Raw genomic sequence first — 21,260 nt, forward strand, 5'->3', positions numbered from 1 at the left:
TTGCTTGTTTTAGCAGGAGGTGGGACAGGAACTTCTTCAATGTTCAAAAGCAACTTTCCACGATGCTTAATTTCTCTTGGAATCATTTCCAGGTTGATCTTCCTTTGCATTTCAAGTTTCATCAAGTCCAAATCAAGATTTTGCAAGAAATTTTGGCGAGACACTACTGCATAATTTTGATTTGCAGAAAATATTATTCGAGCATTGATGCCGCCAATATTCAGGAGGCCATCTCTGAGAATACCTCGAAACATCAAAATGTCTACAAATATCAACACCATATTTTGTCCCATTGTATGCCGCAAAAATCTCTGGTTGTCTGTCAACACTTGTGGATTCATCTATGGCTGTATCATGATACATAGAAGACACTACTAGGACTGCTTTATTCTTTTTGGGAATGTTTATGAAAGTCAAACAATGAACTCTGACCCTTGTGTTTTTTTGTTTTGTTTTTTGGGCAAGAATTCTTTTGGGATTTCCTGTTTATTTTTTCTCAGTGTTCTCACGTATGTTAGTTTCTTGTCCTCTAGTACCGGGCAAGTTGCCATGCAGTTAGGGGCGTGCAGCTGTGAGCTTGCATCCGGGAGATAGTGGGTTCGAATCCCACTGTCAGCAGCCCTGAAGATGGTTTTCCATGGTTTCCCATTTTCACACCAGGCAAATGCTGGGGCTGTACCCTAATTAAGGCCACGGCCGCTTCCTTCCAACTCCTAGGCCTTTCCTATCCCACCATCGCCTTAAGACCTATCTGTGTCAGTGCGACGTAAAGCCCCTAGCAAAAAAAAAAAAAAAAATTATTTGGCTCATTACTCTGCTTGAATGGTCCATCAAATTTAAAACCTACATATACTTCAAAATTGTGGGTATATGTTTTACAGTCAATGAGTGTGAATAATCTGATGCCGTACTTTGCCGTTTTACTAGCCATGTACTGGCGAAATGCGCAGCGCTCACAAAAAGCTATCAATTGTTCATCAATGGTGAGGTATCACTTGCAGAATAATTCTGCCTACAGTTCAGTACGAAGTTCAGAAATAATTCTCTGAAGGCTGCAAACTTGTCCACCTCCCTAAGTTCAAGTCTAGTACGACTGTCATCAAACTGGAGGCAACTCATGAGAAATTTGAATTTTTGTGCACTCATAATTATAAAAATAGTCTCTACTCCTGTTCCACAGCTTTTATCCCACAAATCTAACATATTTCACCTTGCTGACTTCAAAACACTGGTAAGATACAAAATACCTATAAGTGATCTAATTTCATGCACATCTGTAACTTTTGCGTCTCTTTCACGCTGAAAATTAGACCTGTTTTTTTTTTTTCAATGTAAATATTTGTATACTCAACTATTTTTTGTATCATTCTCTCATTAAAAAAATTGGAGACACTGCAAATGTGTGCTAGCATTCTTGGCCCTGCTCTTAGGACCCGGCAAATGAACAATAATGTTGTGAGAATGTGTGCACGATGTTAGCACAATAACTGACTTTCTCCACTTTGTTCCATCCTTTCCAGTATAATAATTAGATGGCACCGAATCATCAACAGGTTCTTCATCACCACGAGAAACACTGTCATCCTCCCTGTCAGCTGCCAGCATCACTGTCCACATGTGGATGCACTTCTACGTGGTCTTCTTCAATCTCGTCCCCATTCTCAACACCAAACACTTCATTATCTTCCTCACTGTCTGGTTCATTCAGCCATCAATTTATATTCTCATAGTCATACATTTTGCACTTATATACCAATAATTAATATAAACTCATAAATCGCAAGTTGCTTTACGCTGCACCGACATAGGCAAGTCTTATGGCGACGATGGGACAGGAAGGAGCTAGGAGTGGAAGGAAGCGGCTGTGGCCTTAATTAAGGAACAGCCCCAGCATTTGCCTGGTGTGAAAATGGGAAACCACGGATAACCATCATCAGGGCTGCTGACAGTGGGGTTTGAACCCACTATCTCCCGAATACTGGACACTGTCGTCATAAAAGGAAAGAAAAATTCCACCTAATCAATACATTTATTTTCTTGTAAAGTATTACAATCTAGGACTGGTTTCGACCCTTCATAGGTCATCCTCAGCTATATCAGAATCACATTTGCATTTCTATCTTATACCTCTGAAAGACCTTCATGATATATTGTTTCATAATTTTCAGTGAAAACTTATCTTAAAAACTTACAAATTTCTAAGCGTTGTGTTAAAATTAAAAATTAAAATTACAAAACTTTGTCTATTATATACATGCCCTTGGGCTGACAGAATGCATCCTTGGGTTGATTAAGCATCTATCTTAGGTAGTGTTGCTTATTCTGTTGAATCGTGAATAGACTATCAGTAAAATTTGATAAATAAAGCTTGCATGATAATTACAATAAAATATCATGTTACATCTTTATACCATATTGCTGGAGTGATATTATTTTTGGCAGAACATAAATGCGTGTTGACCTCTATAAAATATTTTTACATAAACACACTAATATATTTTAAAGTCTAATCATTGTACTTTAAAGTCTAAAATACTTATTGCTTTGGATCTTGCGTTGTTATGTGGTAAAATATTGTAACAATTTGTCTTATATAACATCAGATATTGATAATATTTAAATATGCCGTGTATGGTTGGCTTTTAAGTCTAATGATTAAATGTCAGTTCCTTCTTGCATAAAATTACAAGTTTCATATTATGTTGATTATGTATTGTATAAAACATAAATGTCTACTAAATAGAATGCTTATCATTTACTACAGAAGTTTTTTTAAAAACACTTGAATGTCTAGTAATATAGTCAGTGTATTAGTGACACTGAAACGTGTTGGCCTTGATTCTTGCGTTATATTTCCATAATTTGCCTTTTATATATGTCGAATGTTGGTCTTTATAGGTTCCATTTGTAAATAACAGCACTTTCCTATAATTGTGAAATGGATCAATATAAGCTTGATACGTGTTAAATTATGGAATATATGTGTGATTCAGTTCTGGCCTAACTTCTGGAGTTTTCTCCCATCAAATGCTGTAAGAATGTGGTGGTTCCTTTCCCTTTTTTTTAAGGCTGGTAAAGTTGCTGGATGTTTGAAATGCGAGTTTCTTGGCCGTTTGACGAGTAATGTACCTTGTACTGATGGTTCTAGTGTTGATAATATTTAAATATGCCGTGTATGGTTGGCTTTTAAGACAACACTAGAACCATCAGTACGAGGCAAACGGCCAAGAAACTCGCATTTCAAACATCCAGCAACTTTACCAGCCTTAAAAAAAGGGAAAGGAACCACCACATTCTTACAGCATTTGATGGGAGAAAACTCCAGAAGTTAGGCCAGAACTGAATCACACATATATTCCATAATTTAACACGTATTAAGCTTATATTGATCCATTTCACAATTATAGGAAAGTGCTGTTATTTACAAATGGAACCTATAAAGACCAACATTCGACATATATAAAAGGCAAATTATGGAAATATAACGCAAGAATCAAGGCCAACACGTTTCAGTGTCACTAACACACTGACTATATTACTAGACATTCAAGTGTTTTTAAAAAAACTTCTGTAGTAAATGATAAGCATTCTATTTAGTAGACATTTATGTTTTATACAATACATAATCAACATAATATGAAACTTGTAATTTTATGCAAGAAGGAACTGACATTTAATCATTAGACTTAAAAGCCAACCATACACGGCATATTTAAATATTATCAATATCTGATGTTATATAAGACAAATTGTTACAATATTTTACCACATAACAACGCAAGATCCAAAGCAATAAGTATTTTAGACTTTAAAGTACAATAATTAGACTTTAAAATATATTAGTGTGTTTATGTAAAAATATTTTATAGAGGTCAACACGCATTTATGTTCTGCCTAAAATAATATCACTCCAGCAATATGGTATAAAGATGTAACATGATATTTTATTATAATTATCATGCAAGCTTTATTTATCAAATTTTACTGATAGTCTATTCACGATTGTACATAAGTATAAAAGGGATTCGATTCAACAGAATAAGCAACAATACCTACGATAGATGCTTAATCAACCCAAGGATGCATTCTGTCAGCCCAAGGGCTGTATATAATAGACAAAGTTTTGTAATTTTAATTTTTAATTTTAACACAACGCTTAGAAATTTGTAAGTTTTTAAGATAAGTTTTCACTGAAAATTATGAAACAATATATCATGAAGGTCTTTCAGAGGTATAAGATAGAAATGCAAATGTGATTCTGATATAGCTGAGGATGACCTATGAAGGGTCGAAACCAGTCCTAAATTGTAATAGTTTACAAGAAAATAAATGTATTGATTAGGTGGAATTTTTCTTTCCTTTTATGACGATTGGTAAATGTCAATACGGAAAATGAAATTCATAAATCAAGATACTGGACACTGGCCGCACTTAAGCGACTTTAGCTATCAAACTTGCTAAACTCATAAATCAGAGTACATATATGCACAGGAACTGAGATTAGACACCGTAATAAGAAAACAAACAAAGTCAAAAGAAGTCACGCTAGTGGTCTCAAGGATCACAGTTGTGATCCACAAGAATAAAATGCTTTATAATGCAACAGCCATCAGTCAAGGTTAGCAGACTACTGCGTTATCAGAGAGAGGACGAGGTGTGAAAAAGGTACACAGATGCTCAAGGTCAACAGTCATACCAACAAACAGGAGCGAAAAAAACTAAACGTGTGGATCACTATTGTGTTCAGCGCGACCACTGAAGTGTTAATAGACTACATTTTTTGAACAACTCAATTCATCAAAATCAATTATGCTCAAGATATAGACAGACTCCTCAAGATTTTTATCACAAAGTTGCACTCACGAATCACAGTTGATTTTTTAAGGAGAAGACATATGCCATTTTTATTTATAAAGTAAATGTATTTTTCACTGTGTATATGTACCAATATCCATGTGATAATTTTTATAAGGTCTCTTATTCATGTGTTAACTGATGATGTCCCATTAGGAATGAAACATGTATTCATTTTAATGTAGCCTATTAATAAAGATGTAAACTGTACTGTAAAGGTGGAATACATGATAAGGATGACTAAAGTGATACTTACGACAATACAGAAATTTATTTATGTAATGAGGAAAGTGTTGTCAATTTATTGCTCTAGTCTCTTAATAAATGAGAGGGTTGCTACAGGTATTTCTTCTGTAGGTTTTCTGTGAAGCATTTTGTGACCTTGGATACATTACGGACTATGTATATGCTCTAAGATAACAAATTAAACACTCCTTAGCAAGACTGTGGCTGCCAATATTATTAAGTAGGCCTTACTTGTTCTCCCAGTCCAGTAGGAGGTGATCCATGTTTTCAGTGCTTGCATTATTTTATTCTGTGCTTTTTCTACTACAGCCTTATTTGTCTCTTCTGTCTTCTTAACCACTGTTCTCATTTGATAGATGAATGGTGTCAATGGCAATTCAGTTTTGTTGGGATACAAACAGACTGCAACATGTGTAAATTCAGAAAAACTATGGTGTGTGGCCCCCGAAGAGGTCCGGTGCAGGTCTGACCTGAGCGTCTGTGAGGATGAATTCTAATAATGAAGACAACACACACACCCAGCCTCTGAGCTGTTTAAATCGCTGATCTGACTGGGAATTGAACCCTGGACCCTCTGGATCAAAGGCCAGCATCAAGGACCCAGACGTTGAAGACTGTTTGTCACAACTTAATGAGTGTAATATACCAACTGCCATTCTAGCAAATATTTATCAAATATCACAATCCATTATTCCAAAAATACTCGAAAATCTGTATGGTGCTCTCCATACTGTTACTTCTGTTTTCTTAGTAAGTGGTCTGCTGTCCTCCATATTCTTTCCACTGATTCTCAGCCCATTTTATTCTGGTGCTATTCACCATCTCTGCAAGACAGCCTCGACATTTTCTCAATCTTCGCCAATTAAGATGATGTCATCCGCGTACAAATACGGTCCAAGATAAGCCTGACATCAAATTTTCAGTCAAATTGAGCAACTGATGATGGTATTAAAAAGCAAGCCTACTTCAACAGGGAAACTTCCAAGGTTCCAGATCCTCCTATGACTGTTCATAGTGCTTATCCTATTATGTTCCTATCTTATATATGCCATAATAGTTTAAATTTAACATTATGAAGATATTGTCTTTTTTCTTTTACAGGACTGTAAATTGGGCGAGCTATGTTTTTCACTTCGCTATATTCCAACCAGTGGCAAACTAACTGTGGTTATTATTGAAGCACGAAATCTCAAGAAGATGGATATAGGAGGATTATCGGGTTTGTTTATGTTTATGTTCCTCTCTCAAGTTTTCTTATTCTCAAAATAAACTCTCAGAGAATTTTTTTAATTAATGTGAAATGTTTGCCTCTTCTTATCATTCTATAGAACGGCCCAAATGTCTCGTCACTACTGAATAATATGCCAAGAATTGTGTGCCCACCTCTTGTCCTGTTTCTCTACTGGATTGGGTTTAAAGTGACATGAAAGTATTGAAAGAGTTAAGGAGAGTTCATTGAAGTTTGATGTAGGAGAATAGAAGAGTTAGGAAGCTTAATCGAAGATAAAAGAACAAGGTTACAAGGGTTATGACTACTATTGGTAGTTTATCTGAGTTACAGTTTGGTCAAAGTGAAATGAATGACATGATACATGATAGGAGGAAGGGAGAGAGTGCAATTGGTGCCAGCTACTCCTACTCCTGTCAAATAACACTAAGGGGTCTGTTCAAGGCATTTGTGGATTTTAAAAAGGCTTTTGATTCTGTTGATAGAGAAACCTTGAATGAAACAATACAGGAATTAGGAGTGAAATCTAAATTAGCAGACCTAATACAGAAAACACTTACAGACACAGCTACAAAAGTCAAATTTATGGCCAAAGTATCAAAACCTATCAAGATAAATACAAGTGTACAGTAAGCTTATCATCAATTCTGTTCAACTGTATTCTAGAGGAAATTGTGTGTGCACTGAGCTCGATAGCTGCAGTCGCTTAAGTGCGGCCAGTATCCAGTAATCGGGAGATAGTGGGTTCGAGCCCCACTGACGGCAGCCCTGAAGATGGTTTTCCGTGGTTTCCCATTTTCACACCAGGCAAATGCCGGGGCTGTACCTTAATTAAGGCCACAGCTGCTTCCTTCCAATTCCTAGGCCTTCCCTACCCCATCGTCGCCATAAGACATATCTGTGTCGGTGCGACGTAAAGCAAAAAAAAAAAAAAAAAGAGGAAATTGTAAGAATTTGGAATTAAACATTAAAATATAACATTTTGCCAATAAATCTGGGGACAAAAACACAAAGGTTATGAAATTAATTACCTGAAATTTGCAGACAATTTTGTTAGACTTTCAGAGAGCCTGACAGATGCAACAACAAAAATCAATCCCTTGGAAGAAATAGCAAACAAACAGGTTTGAGAATCTCTGTAGAAAAAAAAAAAGCAAATTTATTACAAACATAAAAAACACTCCAACATTTTTGATGACAGATATAATTAAAATACATGGGGGAAAATAATTCAAGAAACTGGTTTAGAAATATCTGCAGTGGAAGACAGGTTACACAAGATGGAAATGTACAGCATCATTAAGAAATTTTACAACAAGAAATGCTTATCTAAATATCTTAAAATAAGGCACTACAATACAGAGGTGAAACTGGATTATTTTTATGCAAGTGAATGTTTAGTTTTCAGCTACATATAGTTTAGATAGATTTGAAGAATCATGAGAAAAATCTTAGGTTCAATGAATACAACAGTACAATGGAAAATGTTATTTTATTAATTTTATTTATTTTATTTTTTACAATTTGCTTTACGTCTTACCGACACAGATAGGTCTTATGCTGACGATCGGTTAGGATAGGCTTAGGAGTGGGAAGGAAGCAGCCGTGGCCAATTTAGGTACAGCCCTAGCATTTGCCTGTTGGGAAAATGGGAAACCATAGAAGACCTTCTTCATGGCTGCCAACAGCAGGGTTCGAACCCACTATCTCTGGAATGAAAGCTGATAGCTGTGTGGCCCAAACCACGCAGCCACTTGCAGGATGAATTGGAACTGACATGTGGTCCCTATCGGTCTCAGCTACCAGGTGCAACAACTTTGATTTGATGCCGTTTAGGGTGCCTACATGTCAATTTCAATGTTACAAGATGACAGAGAGACCAAAACTTTGTTGGACAAGTTATCAGAGTTTAAATTTATTTTGTCAAGTTAACACCAACTGTGACACCAGAGATTTTTTATAAGCTGATGTTGTATGACATGGGGAGCCTCCGTGGCTCAGGCAGCAGCACACAGGCTCTCACCACTGGATTCCGTGGTTCAAATCCTGATCACTCCAGGTGAGATCTGTGCTGGACAAAGCAGAGGCGAGACAGGTTTTTCTCTGGGTACTATGTTTTTTCCTGTCATCATTCATTCCAGCAATACTCTCCAATATCATTTCATTTCATCTATCAGTCATTAATCATTGCCCCAGAGTAATGCAACAGGCATCAGCAGCTGGTACAATTCCTATCCTCACCGCTAGTTGGGGGCTTCATTCATTCTATTCCTGACCCGGACGAATGACTGGAAACAGGCTGTGGATTTTCATTTCTATTGTATGACACGGAGTGATTCAAATAATTCAAATAATGAGGATTAGCCTTGCTCCAGAAACAAACATTTAATTAAATCACGTATTTATGATAGAAGAAGAATTTTGCACACCATAGAAGCATTGCAAATACCTCCACTAATCTTGTACAAGCTGCATTTTCCTGTTAATGTTAGTTAACTGAGCGAGCCGGTAGTGCGGTATGGGCTGAGTAGATGAACTCCACTGTTGGCAGCCCTGAAGAAGGTTTTGTGTGGTTTTGCATTTCCACAGCAGCCATGTCCTTCCTTCTTATACCTTAATTCCTTCCCAGCCTTAACCCATCATCACCAAAATCCTAGCTGAGTTAGTGCAACGTTAAAACAAGAAGTACGAGTAATCAAAAGTTTAGAATGTTATCAATCGAAGACTTGTGGTTGATCCGAAATATCTAAAATCCTGATATGGTAATGTTATTGTTCACAGATCCTTATGTGAAGATATCATTGATGCTGAATGGTAAAAGAGTCAAGAAGAAGAAGACAGCAACAAAGAAATGTACTCTTAATCCTTACTACAATGAGTCCTTCACATTTGATGTACCATTTGAAGATATAAAGGTTGGTATAAGTTAATTTATGCAGTAAACATCTTCGAACACTCAAGTCTGTTATCTCAGATGTTTGAAGAAGAGAACATACCCAGATTTCCCTTCTAAATAGTTTTTAATTGCTTTTAAATATTCATTTTCTATTTTATCACTGAGCATGTTGAGAATCTGTTAACTGATGTCTATACATTTCTAAAATGTTCAGTTTTATCACTTTTGGATGTGTGTGTAAAGTGGTGAGAGCATTCTGTATATCAAATGTTGTACTTAGTGGTAGTTCCATCCAGGGTGGCCAGACATCCTTGATTTTATAAGACAGTACTGTATTTGCGCTACCTGGGATGGCAATTTTCCAATATTTTGCAGTATTTTGAACATTGAAAGATATACACTGATATTCTCCCTTCGGCTTTATAACTTTCTAAGAGGACAAATTTCTTCAATTTTTTATTCCTTTTTATGGTGTGAGAGTTGTTTGCCTAACTTTTTGATAGCTCTTGTGTTGACCAGCCTGGCAGATCATCATCATCATCATCATCATCATCATCATCATCATCATCATCATCATCATCATCATTTCCCCTTATCCAGCTCCTGCCAGGTCGGGGTATTTATATAGCACTTCTCCATCTTTCTCTTTCTTTCCACCATTCCTCTTCCACGATCTTGTCACAGTCTAAATTTTGTCTTCTTATGCCGCTCTTCTCTGATTCAATCAACCTTGTTCTAGATCTTCCTCTTGCTCTCTTACCCTCGCACTTTGCCTCCCACATCTGCCTTGGAAATCTATTTTCCTCCATCCTCTTTATATGTCCAAAACACCTTAGTCTATTCTTTTCAGTTCTCTCATTTAGCTTTCCTATCCCAACTTTCTTCCTCACATCTTCATTTCTTACTTCTTAGGAATTTCATCTCAATGGCCTGAATTCTACTCTCTTGCCTGCTAATCAAAGTCCAAGTCTCAGCGGCATAAGTCAGTACGGGTACATAATACATTTTGTACAGTATCTCTTTACTTTTCCTTGGTACTTCTTTGCTCCAAACAAGTTTTCTTACACTTTGGTAGAATGCATTACTCTGCTGTACTCTCCTGCTAATCTCCATGTCCACCCTAGCATTTTGCATTAATTCACTTCCTAGGTATTTAAAGCTGTCCATAATTTCCAGACTCTGACTTCCAATTTTCACAGTGCCCTTTCCTTGCCTTTCCCCTCTCGACATCACCATAGTCTTGCTTTTCTCTGTACTGATTTTCATGCCATAGTTCTCAATTTTTTTGTACAGTACATAATGTCCTTTCCCCAGATCACAACATCATCTGCAAAAAGCAGTATTTTCATCTCTTCATCTCCATAGGCTTTCTTTGTTTCCTTTACAATTTCGTCCATGACCATAATAAACAAAAGAGATGACAGCACACTCCCCTGTCTTAGTCCAGCCTTATTCCTAAACCATTCTGTCTTTCCAACTGGGGTCAGTACTCTGCTAACACAATTGTTGTACATTGCTTGCACCATTTCTAACATTTCTCTTCAGAATCTCTTTTTAACCATGGTTTCCCAAACCTTCTCTCTGGGGACACTATCATATGCCTTTTTTATATCTATGAAAGTCATGACCACATCCTTTCCATATTCCTAGTTCTTTTCCACCAGCTGTCTCATGCTAAAGATTGGGCCCACTGTAGACCTTCCACTCCTGAAGCCATATTGTTCCTCTTGTAACTCCCCTTCAATCTTTCATCTCATTCTTCTTTCTAATATCCTTTCCAGTATTTTAACTACCTATGATATAAGTCTGATTCCTCTACAGTTACCACAAACTTTCTTATCCCCTTTCTTAAACAATGGTATTATTATCCCTTTTTTCCAGTTTTCTGGTATACGTTTGTGTTTGTATTGTATTGTATTGTATTGTATTGTATTGTATTGTATTTTATTTCGTCCAACTGATCATACAGTGATATCGGACACGTCAATAATCATATTTACAGTAACAAAGGATAAAACAGTAACATACATGCCATGATAAATAAAGAGAAATATACAATGTGGTAAAGAGGCACAGATTAAAAAAAAATTTTAAAAAAAGTGATACATAAGTTAATTTTCAAGAGCTAAGTATTCTTCAATAGAATAAAAACAATGGTTAGAAACAAATTTGAATAATTCTTTCTTAAATTTTGAACATGGTTTTATCTGCTTAATGCAGTCTGGTAATTTATTAAATAAATGTACTCCTGCATAACTCAAACTTGATTCATATAGCTTAGTTTTGTGTGGTTCTATGTGCAGACTGTGTTTATTTCTAGTATTATACCTATGTACATCAGAATTTATGGTGTAGCTGTTTACATTCTCCTTCATATATACAAGTGTATGGAAGATATAAAGGCTAGGCAATGGTAAAATAAAATAAAGTTTAAAGTATTTCTTGCAGCTTGTCCTCCTGCCGACACCGGCCATTCCTCTAATTATTTTCTTTTGTAACTTAAAGATGACTTTGCTATATCGTGAATTCCCCCAGTAAATGATTCCATAGGTTAGTATGGGATGGACATATGCAAAATACATAATTTGGCAAGCCTTTAAATTAAAACTATTTTTCAAAGACATTATCATGAAATAAATTCTACTAAGCTTTTTCCCTATAAACTCTGTATGTTTATCCCAGGTTAATGATTCATCCATCCACAAGCCAAGAAACTTTGTTGATGATGAGTACTCAATTATGGTCTCTCCAAATGATATTGGACTAACTTCCATATTTAAATTAATCTTATGGTGAAATCTAATCACAGAAGTTTTCTGTTTACTTAAAATTAATTTATTATCCTCAAGCCAGCTCAGGATATTACTCACTATATTGCCTGCCTTCAATTCTAACCCTTCAGAACTTTCATCAGCTACAAAGACAGTAATATCATCTGCAAACAAAGTTAATTGCACTCCTTGAATATCATCAACAATTTGGACGATATCATTAATAAATACTAAAAATAATAATGGTCCTAAAACTGACCCCTGTGGAACACCATGATCTATGTTTCTGGCACAGGAATACACATTCTTAATTACATTTTTGCTCAAATCAGTACCGGTATATGATATTTCAACAATCTGCCTTCTATCCCCTAAAAATGATTTGAACCAGTCATAGGCCATTCCCCGAACTCCATACATGTATAACTTTTCTAAAAGCAAGCTGTGGTCAATTATATCAAAAGCTTTTGTTAAGTCCAAGAAAATACCTAAACATGCACCCTTCCCATCTAGTGTGTCATATATCCGTTCAATAAAGTTAATGAATGCTGTGGTAGTTGATCTATTTTTACGAAAGCCATTCTGGCAACCAGCTAATATATTATGCTTCTCTAAGAATGATAACAGTCTATCGTACATAATTCTTTCCAGTATTTTGGAGAATACAGAGGGGAGGCAGACAGGCCTATAGTTACCAGCATCTTCTTCACTACCCTTTTTATGTATCGGAACAACTTTGGTTACCTTGAATTTGTCTGGAAATTTACCAGTGGTTAGTGACAAATTTATCAAGTAACAGAGAGGCTTGATTATGTATTGGTAACAGCATTGAATAAGGTAGTTTGAATAACCATCTAAACCAGAAGACTTCTTTTTACCCATCTGTTTTATTATCTTATCTATCTCTTGCTCAGTCACAGGAGTAAGAAACATGGATGATACATTCCTGTGAACTGTATTCAAGTTTGTTCTTGTCACTGATGTTTGAAAATTTTCCGTTAACCTCAAAACTGCTTCTATAAAATAGTTACTAAATATTTCTGCAACTTCTTCTGGATCACTGATTTCTTTCCCTGCATTTGTAAGAGTAATATTATTTTTTAATGGAACTAGAGTACCTTTCTCCCTTTTTATAATGTTCCACATACATTTAGACCTGTTTTTAGAATTTTTTAGCTCATTCTCATTATGCAATCTTTTGGCAGCCTTCAAAACTTCTTGATATATGTTCTTATACTTCTTATAATAATCCTTCAATTCAGATGAGGTGTTACTCCCTTTCACACATTTGCTTAAAAACCTTAATCGTCTACTTGAATTTCTAATTCCTGTTGTAATCCACCCATTCCTATAATTCTTTACAATTATCCTTTTGACTGGTATTGCCACTTGATAATAATAATCGAACAAACCCAAAAACTCACTGAAGGCCTCATTAGTTGAGTTATTTCTATATACACTCTCCCAAGTTTCCTTGGCCAATAACTGGTTAAAATATGAAATATTTTCCTTGTTGCACATTCTAGTTTCCCTGTAAATTACATTGTTATTTTTTAAATTATGGTTTCCTATTACCCTAAAATTTAGATGCACAATTTGAGCAGAATGATCTGAAAAACCTGTATCATAAACTTCTATTTCATAGTTCCACATTTCCTCATTCAATACTACTTGATCTACTGCTGACTTTGTATCCCCAGATATTCTAGTTGGTTGATTTACAACTGCCTTTAGACCGTACAAGGAAAACAACATTTCTAGCCTTTGCTTATCTCGCCCACCATTATTCCCTAAAAAATCTACATTGAAGTCACCCATGATTATTACATTTTTGTTATGATTCTGTAGGTCATCTAAAATAATTTCAATATTATTATAAAAAGTTTCAACATTACTAGAAGGATTTCTATAAATGCATATAAGTATTAACTTATAATCCACTAGTTCAACAAAGCTAGCCTCGAAATGCTCCTCTACATTCAGATATTCAAATTTATCCAACTGCTTACATTTGATATTATTATTCACATATATACATGAACCTCCACACTTCATTTTCTTTCTACAAAACTTACTTGCAAGAGCATAACCTTCTAATACAAAATTTGAAATCTCATCCTCCATCAACCAATGTTCAGTTAAGCATAAAACATCATACCCTTGTAGGTTATCTGCCAACAGAACCTCCATACTTAGAATTTTATTTCTTAAAGATTGAACATTCTGGTGGAACAAATTTAGCTCTCCCTTTAGATTATAACTATTGCTACCTTTTACCATAAAAAATCCTGCTCTAGTAATACTGGTCGTTTCCTTGTCCTACTTGACGTTCTTATTTCTGGTTGTTTAGCTTGCCCTCCTTCAGTTCGTCCTGATGGTGCTCCAACATCCAACTTCTCCAGTAACTCCTCTCCTCGTTCATCCAACTGACTGCTACTGATGATCTCAATGGTTTCCTCACTTTAATAGTCGGTACAACCATTGCATACCAACAGGTCCAGCAGCCTTTATCATTTCCACACTGATTTCATCAATCACTGATGCTTTTCCCACCTTCATCTTTTGTACCGCTAACTCCACCTTCTGCATTGTTATGGGTCCATCTGTTGTTAAGTCCTCACACTGTATTGCTTCTATCTTCCCTGTACAGTTGTTCACATTCAATAGCTTATCAAAATACTCCTTCCATCTTCTCTTTATCTCTTCTGAGTGTGTTAACAATTCACCATCTTCCTTTTTCACCAGCTTTGTTGTAATTCCTTCTGTCCTCTTACTTCTTATACGTCCATACAGCATCCTTTCACTACCACTTACATCTGCTTCCATTTTTTGTGTAAATTCTTCCCTTCTTCTTTTCTTCTCCTACCACCTTCTTACATCTCCGTTTTTTGTTGAGATATTTCCTTTTGCTTTCTCCTGTTTTATCTCGGTTCTATTCTCGCCAGGCTGTCTTCTTTTCTTTCACCACTTTCCTTATTTCCTCATTCCACCATGGTGTCTCCTTTTCTTTCACTCATGTAGAGTCCTACCACAAGCACTCTCTGCTGCACTAAAAAAATGCCTTTTTAAAATTGGCCCACTCCTCTTCTACATTTTCTCCTTCAGTAACTGGGATTTGTTGCTTCAATCTATCCTGAAAATCTTCCTGTACATATTTGTCTTTCAATTTCCATACTTTTATTTTGCTTTCTCTTATCTCTTTTAGTTTTCCATTTTTCCCAACTGTAATTTTTCCACCACAACTGTATGGTCCCCATCAAATGCTTCTCCTGGTAAAGCTGTCACATCCATCAACTTCCTGCGATTAGTCCTTTCCACCAAAAATTAGTCGATTACTGATTTTGTTCTTCTGTCACCCCACCCATATCTCATAATTTTCCTGCTGTTTTTCTTTCAAAATAATGTATTCCCCACTGTAAGTCCATTACACAGAAGTCCACTAGTTCCTCTCCTTCACAATTCTTTTTCCCCACATCCATATGGTCCAATGACTTCTTCCTTTCCTTGTCTCTCGTTACCAACCTGTGCATTCAGATCTCCCATAATAACCACATCCACACCTGAAATCTCTCTTTGTACTTTTTCCAAGAATTCTTCAATATCCTATTCCCTGTCTCCCGTCTGTGGCGCATACATTTGTATGAAGTCAATCACTTCATTCTTCATCTTTAGTCTAATCTTCATTATTCTGTCGCTAACACATTCTACCACTTCAACATACTCCTCCAATTGCTATGAAATGATTAGTCCCACTCCGTTTATTGCCTCTTGGCCACCATTCCAGTATAATGTGTATCCTTTCCTCAATTTCTTCATTCCATTACCTTTCCATTTCACTTCACTCAGCCGCATCATTTCCACCTTCTCCTTATCCATGAAATCTACTACTTCCTCCCCCTTTCCTGTCAGGGTCTCAAGATTTACTGTCGCTATCTTAAAGTTGGTTACTGGTCGTCTATTTCTCACAGTTCCCCCAATATCCTGAGAAATGCACATCGCTTTAAGCAGGGGCGCCCTAGCCTTTTCCGAGGTTGATTTCCTAATACTAGATCATTATTACAATGGGGTCACCACTCCCAAAGGCATTTTATACCTACTGCCAGGTGTTATTTTAGGCCGCTCCACTGGAGTACAGATGCCTCCTGTAGCTGCTCCTCTGGAGTAGACACACTACAAATTTCCCTCTTCTGCCACCGATGCCGCACCGAAGTCCACCTTCTCCGCCACTGATGCCGTTGAGGTCTTCACCCATACCCTGGGCTTGGGCCCTCCATGTTTGTGACCCCTGGATAGAGGGTGTCCCAGTATTTTAAATCCCCCAGGAACTTGGCTGCCATTGGTCCGCGGGTTGTATTGGGTATTTCAGTATTTCAACCAGCCCTACTGAATTGTAGAGTCCCCCTATCTGCCACCGGGGGATGTGCCCTCTAGCGGTTAACAGGTTCCCCCGAGAGCAGCCTGACAGATATGACATGTAATAGCAAACCTGAGGCAGTCGGAGTTCTCTCTGTTCTATTGGACCGATTTACTAAATCAATCAATCAATCAATCAATCAATCAATCAATCAATCAATCAATCAATCAATCAATCAACCAATCAATCAATCAATCAATCCTGATCTGCATTTAGGGCAGTCACCCAGGTGGCAGATTCCCTATCTTTTGTTTTCCTAGCCTCTTCTTAAATGATTGCAAAGAAATTGGAAATTTATTGAACATCCCCCTTGGTAAGTTATTCCAATCCCTAACTCCCCTTCTTATAAACAAATACCGTATTTACTCGTGTATTAGACCCCCTCGCGTATTAGACACCCCCTGGCTTTTCGAGACGAAGAAAATGAAAAAAATAAATCTCGCCTATAAGACCCCCAACGTAATTCGTCAGAGAACGATGACGATTCCGCTTCGAAGCGGGTACAAGTCTTATTGCAGCACTGATGACATTGTACAAATTTGTGAATAGTTTCGTCCGTACGACCTACGCAATGAAAAACGCGTCAAATCCATGCGTTACATCTGTGTTTCGTAGTTAAGAAATGTCCACCTCTTTAGCGTAGGTCTACTGCAGCTCTGATGACGTCGCACAGATAGGTGAATAGGCCTAGCTTCGTGTCCGACCGCACATTGCGAGCATGCATCAGTCATGCTATATGTCTGTTTTTTGTAGTTAATAATGTCCGCCAGCGTAATAGTTAGCACAAGAAGTTGCTGTTTTCCGGGGTCTGACTTCGATTCCCGGTACCGTACTGCCAGATTCACGAATGGCAGGAAGGTTGATATGCATTAAAAGCGGTACATGTAACTCCCCTCCACTGGGGGTGTGTCTAAAAAGAGCTGTACCACCTCGGGATGAGGAAACGAGTTTACTTTCGTTGAGAAATATTCGCGGTTGTTGCTATTTATACAGCAGGCGAGATCATTAACAAAGTGGTCGTTTAACATCTCGTAACTCGGGCCAATATAGGTAAATATTTGGAGAGAAGTAAGTTTAAAACGTGATAAAACTATTCAACTAAAACGATTGTTTTACTCGCCAACGTACCTAACAAATAATAATAATTTTATGTCCCCACGTACTTTAAACGATTTTCGGAGACGCCAAACAAAACATGCCCGGGTATACGTTAATAAAAAAAAGAGACAACGAACGTACAAAATTAAACATTATGATAATAAAACGCATTACCGCCACACCTGTAGATATCCATAAATACGGCACATTTTCCTGTTTCTTTTTTTTTTTTTTCATCGAACTTTTGGCACTATCAGGGCGATAACCGTGCGTAGGCAACGGCGATAACATACGATACCTAACCTAAACAATGTGGTCTGTCTTATCTCATGGACAGCTGTTTACGCAAATACTGATGTGATAAATGTAGAGAACAAGCATGAAATATACTTAAAAATAAGGGTCTGTGTTTCAACAGCCGCAGTTATCAAAAGAATGTTTCCAGTTACTATGTATTACATTCGGAAGTACAACTCGTAACATACGCTAGTTATCAGCTGATGGTTTGGCATGCCTTCTACAGCACGACTTTATTCGGAAGGAGTGGCTTCTGCTGCATATACACCAACTGCGAATATCAGAGACCATCTGGGAATAGATTTACACTGTTTGGACTCTATAGTCGGGAACGAAATTATTTTTGAAAGGTTCAAAAAGACGGGACCTCGTGTGCTCTTGATTGCAATGCATGGCTCAAAGAGAATGAACAATGAAGCATGGCTGACGCGACTGACGCGAGATAGCAGTGAAGATGACGTCACTTAGAATGCCGCGAGGCCGACGAGAAAGACAGGCCGCGGCGCGCACGTCATACACTGAATGTCACGTGACTCGGCCGGTCTTACTGTAGAGAATGCATCCCCAAGCTCACGCGAGAGACTATCGTAGCGCGGTAAATAAAATACATTTCAGCGCATTTTAACCTACTAAAAGAACACTATTGAACTACAGATCAAATGAAACATAGTGTCTCTTACTATACCTGGTGGAACAAAAACTAAAAATAACATTCATGTAAGGAATATCTTATTGAATCCAGGGTGAAAGGTGGGCCTATTGTAAGCTATTTACAAGTCTTACATTTGTTCCACTCTATACCTCGCTTCATCATATCTAATACCGGTACTTAAATTATGTTCCCTTCCTGAAAGTTATCTTGGAACCACCCTCTTCAATTAGAAATTAAATGAAACAGTGTCTCTTACTAGCCTTGGATAACAAAAAATCAAAATCATACTGCAGTAAAAAAAATACACAGTCATAGAAATCAAATATTGCTAATGAAACTGGTTAATGTACAATTAGGCCTATATTTACAATAACATTCACCTAGGGAATATCTTATTGAATCCAGGGTGAAAGGTAGGCCTGTTGTAAGCTATTTACAAGTCTTACATTTGTTCCACGCCATGCCTGACTTCAGCAACATATTTAATAATTAAATTATGCTCCCTTGCTGAAAATTACCTTGGAACCACCCTATTCAATTAGAAAGTAAATGAAACATAGTGTCTCTTACTAGGCTAAAATTCTTACTGCAGTAAAAAATATACAGTCATAGAAATCAAATATTGCTAATGAAACTGGTTAATGTACAATTAGGCCTACGTTTACAGTAACATTCAGGTAGGGAATATCTTATTGAATCCAGGGGGAAAGGTAGGCCTATTGTAAGCTATTTGCAAGTCTTACATTTGTTCCACGCCATGCCTGGCTTCAGCAACATATTTAATAGGTACTTAAATTATGCTCCCTTGCTGAAAATTATCTTGGAACCACCCTATTCAGTTAGAAAGAAAATGAAACATAGTGTCTCTTACTAGGCTTGGATGACAAAAACTAAAAATCATACTGCAGTAAAAAAATACACAGTCACAGAAATCAAATATTGCTAATGAAACTGGTTAATGTACAATTAGGCCTATATTTACAATAACATTCATGTAGGGAATATCTTATTGAATCCAGGGTGAAAGATAGGCCTATTGTAAGCTATTTACAAGTCTTACATTTGTTCCACGCCATGCCTGGCTTCAGCAACATATTTCAATTTTGCTACTTCCTGAAAGTTATCTTGGAACCACCCTATTCAATTAGAAATGAAATGAAACATACTGTCTCTAACTAGCCTTGGATGACAAAAACTAAAAATCTTACTGCAGTAAAAAATACACAGTCATATAAATCAAATATTGCTAATGAAAGTGGTTAATGTACAATTAGGCCTATATTTATAATAGCATTCTTGTAAGGAATATCTTATTGAATGCAGGATCAGAGGTAGGCCTATAGTAAGGTATTTACAAGTCTTAAATTTCACTCCATATCTGGTTTCAACATCATACTTAATTCTTAAGTTTTTCTATCTTCCTCGAAGTCACCTTGGAACAACATGGTTTATCATTTGACTTTTTCTCAAAATTATTGAGTAGAATTTTGTTTGTACAGAGAGATACACTTTCAAGTTTGTTTAACAGTGTGTTGTTAAGAGAACACTTACATTCAGCATTATGTATGTCTGATTTCTCTAATTTTGACAAACTTATCTTTTGAGCAACAAAGAGTTGTTTCCCACATGACATAAAATGCTGAATGAAATCTTTTACAAGTAGAGAGACTGTATGCCACACCAATCCAACTGTAAATACAACTACCTCAGATGGCAAAGTGAGTTTACTTAACTGAAGCCATACACTACATATATCACATTTAGACTTTTGTAAAATCTTTCTAGCTGCATACCCCCCTATATAGGTCAGTATGGGCAAAGTATTACAAGAATTAACATCCATTTCGAATGGTACATTCAGAATTTCAGAAAATAGTTGTAAATCAATGTTACAATCTTGCTTCTCTTTAACAGGGATCAAGGTTTTTAAGCTTATATTACCATTCTGAGCTGCAAACAGTACATCATTTTTGAACCTTAGTTTCCTTTCATTTTCTAGAACCTGAATGTAACTAATGTAGTAATTGGCACCACTTAGTTGTCTGTAGAATCCAAAACGACCTTCTAGGCTGTCACTTTGAAATTTACCCAACAAGATATAATCCACCCTATATTTGTCGAACAAGTATGGAATGATCTGAAGAAAAGATTCAGTTGTTACAATCAAGGACTGAAAGGTCTGTGATGTTAAAGCATCACTCGATCGAACTGAGGCCCTCCAAATTTTCAGCCACTGACACATGCCACTAAAGAACTGAACCTGCTCATCTGTTACTTTTCTAATTGCTTCCCTAAAGGGATCATTGAATCTCTTCCCTTCAAATGCACTTTTAACATTAACGATCTTCCACCAGTTCACAATAATTTGTAGAAAGATGACAGTTTGGTTTATCTCTTCAGAAACTCCAGGTAGGTCTTTCGTGGCATGCGTCAAGGCTACTATGTTATTATCATTAAAAAATTTTAATGCTAATTTCACATTTTGCTTCTGAATAGATGTTGGGTACAAAACTTTAGTTGAAAGCGTATGCCCATATTTAACTAAAGAGTCTTTTTCTTTCTCAAATGCCAGTTCCAAATGTCTGTACTGTGCTGACAATATTACTGAATGATAATTCACATCAGGAAAATGCAGAGTCTTGTTGACATTACGCTTTGTTTCCCAGTTGTTCCTAATACATTTCAAAATGAGCACAGTGTCAAACATAAAAAACAGTTTCCTGGAGGAATCCAAGGGATGCTCAATACAGGGTTGAAGAATTTTGTTAGGAGTGAAAAGTTCAAATGATTTCCTATTCACACTG

General features: G+C 36.7%; 1 protein-coding gene across 1 annotated transcript in view; it reads left to right on the forward strand.

Annotated features, from left to right (window-relative positions):
• LOC136880919 (synaptotagmin 1) overlaps positions 1-21,260 on the forward strand; it is a 69,250-nt gene that overhangs the window by 33,194 nt on the left and 14,796 nt on the right. The window contains exons 7-8 of the mRNA XM_068229181.1: positions 6,202-6,319; positions 9,110-9,243. Coding sequence (XP_068085282.1) covers positions 6,202-6,319; positions 9,110-9,243 — 252 coding nt within the window. The remainder of the gene's footprint in view (positions 1-6,201; positions 6,320-9,109; positions 9,244-21,260) is intronic.

This window comes from Anabrus simplex, chromosome 9 (assembly GCF_040414725.1).
Source record: "Anabrus simplex isolate iqAnaSimp1 chromosome 9, ASM4041472v1, whole genome shotgun sequence".
Classification (NCBI taxonomy): Eukaryota; Metazoa; Arthropoda; class Insecta; order Orthoptera; family Tettigoniidae; genus Anabrus; species Anabrus simplex.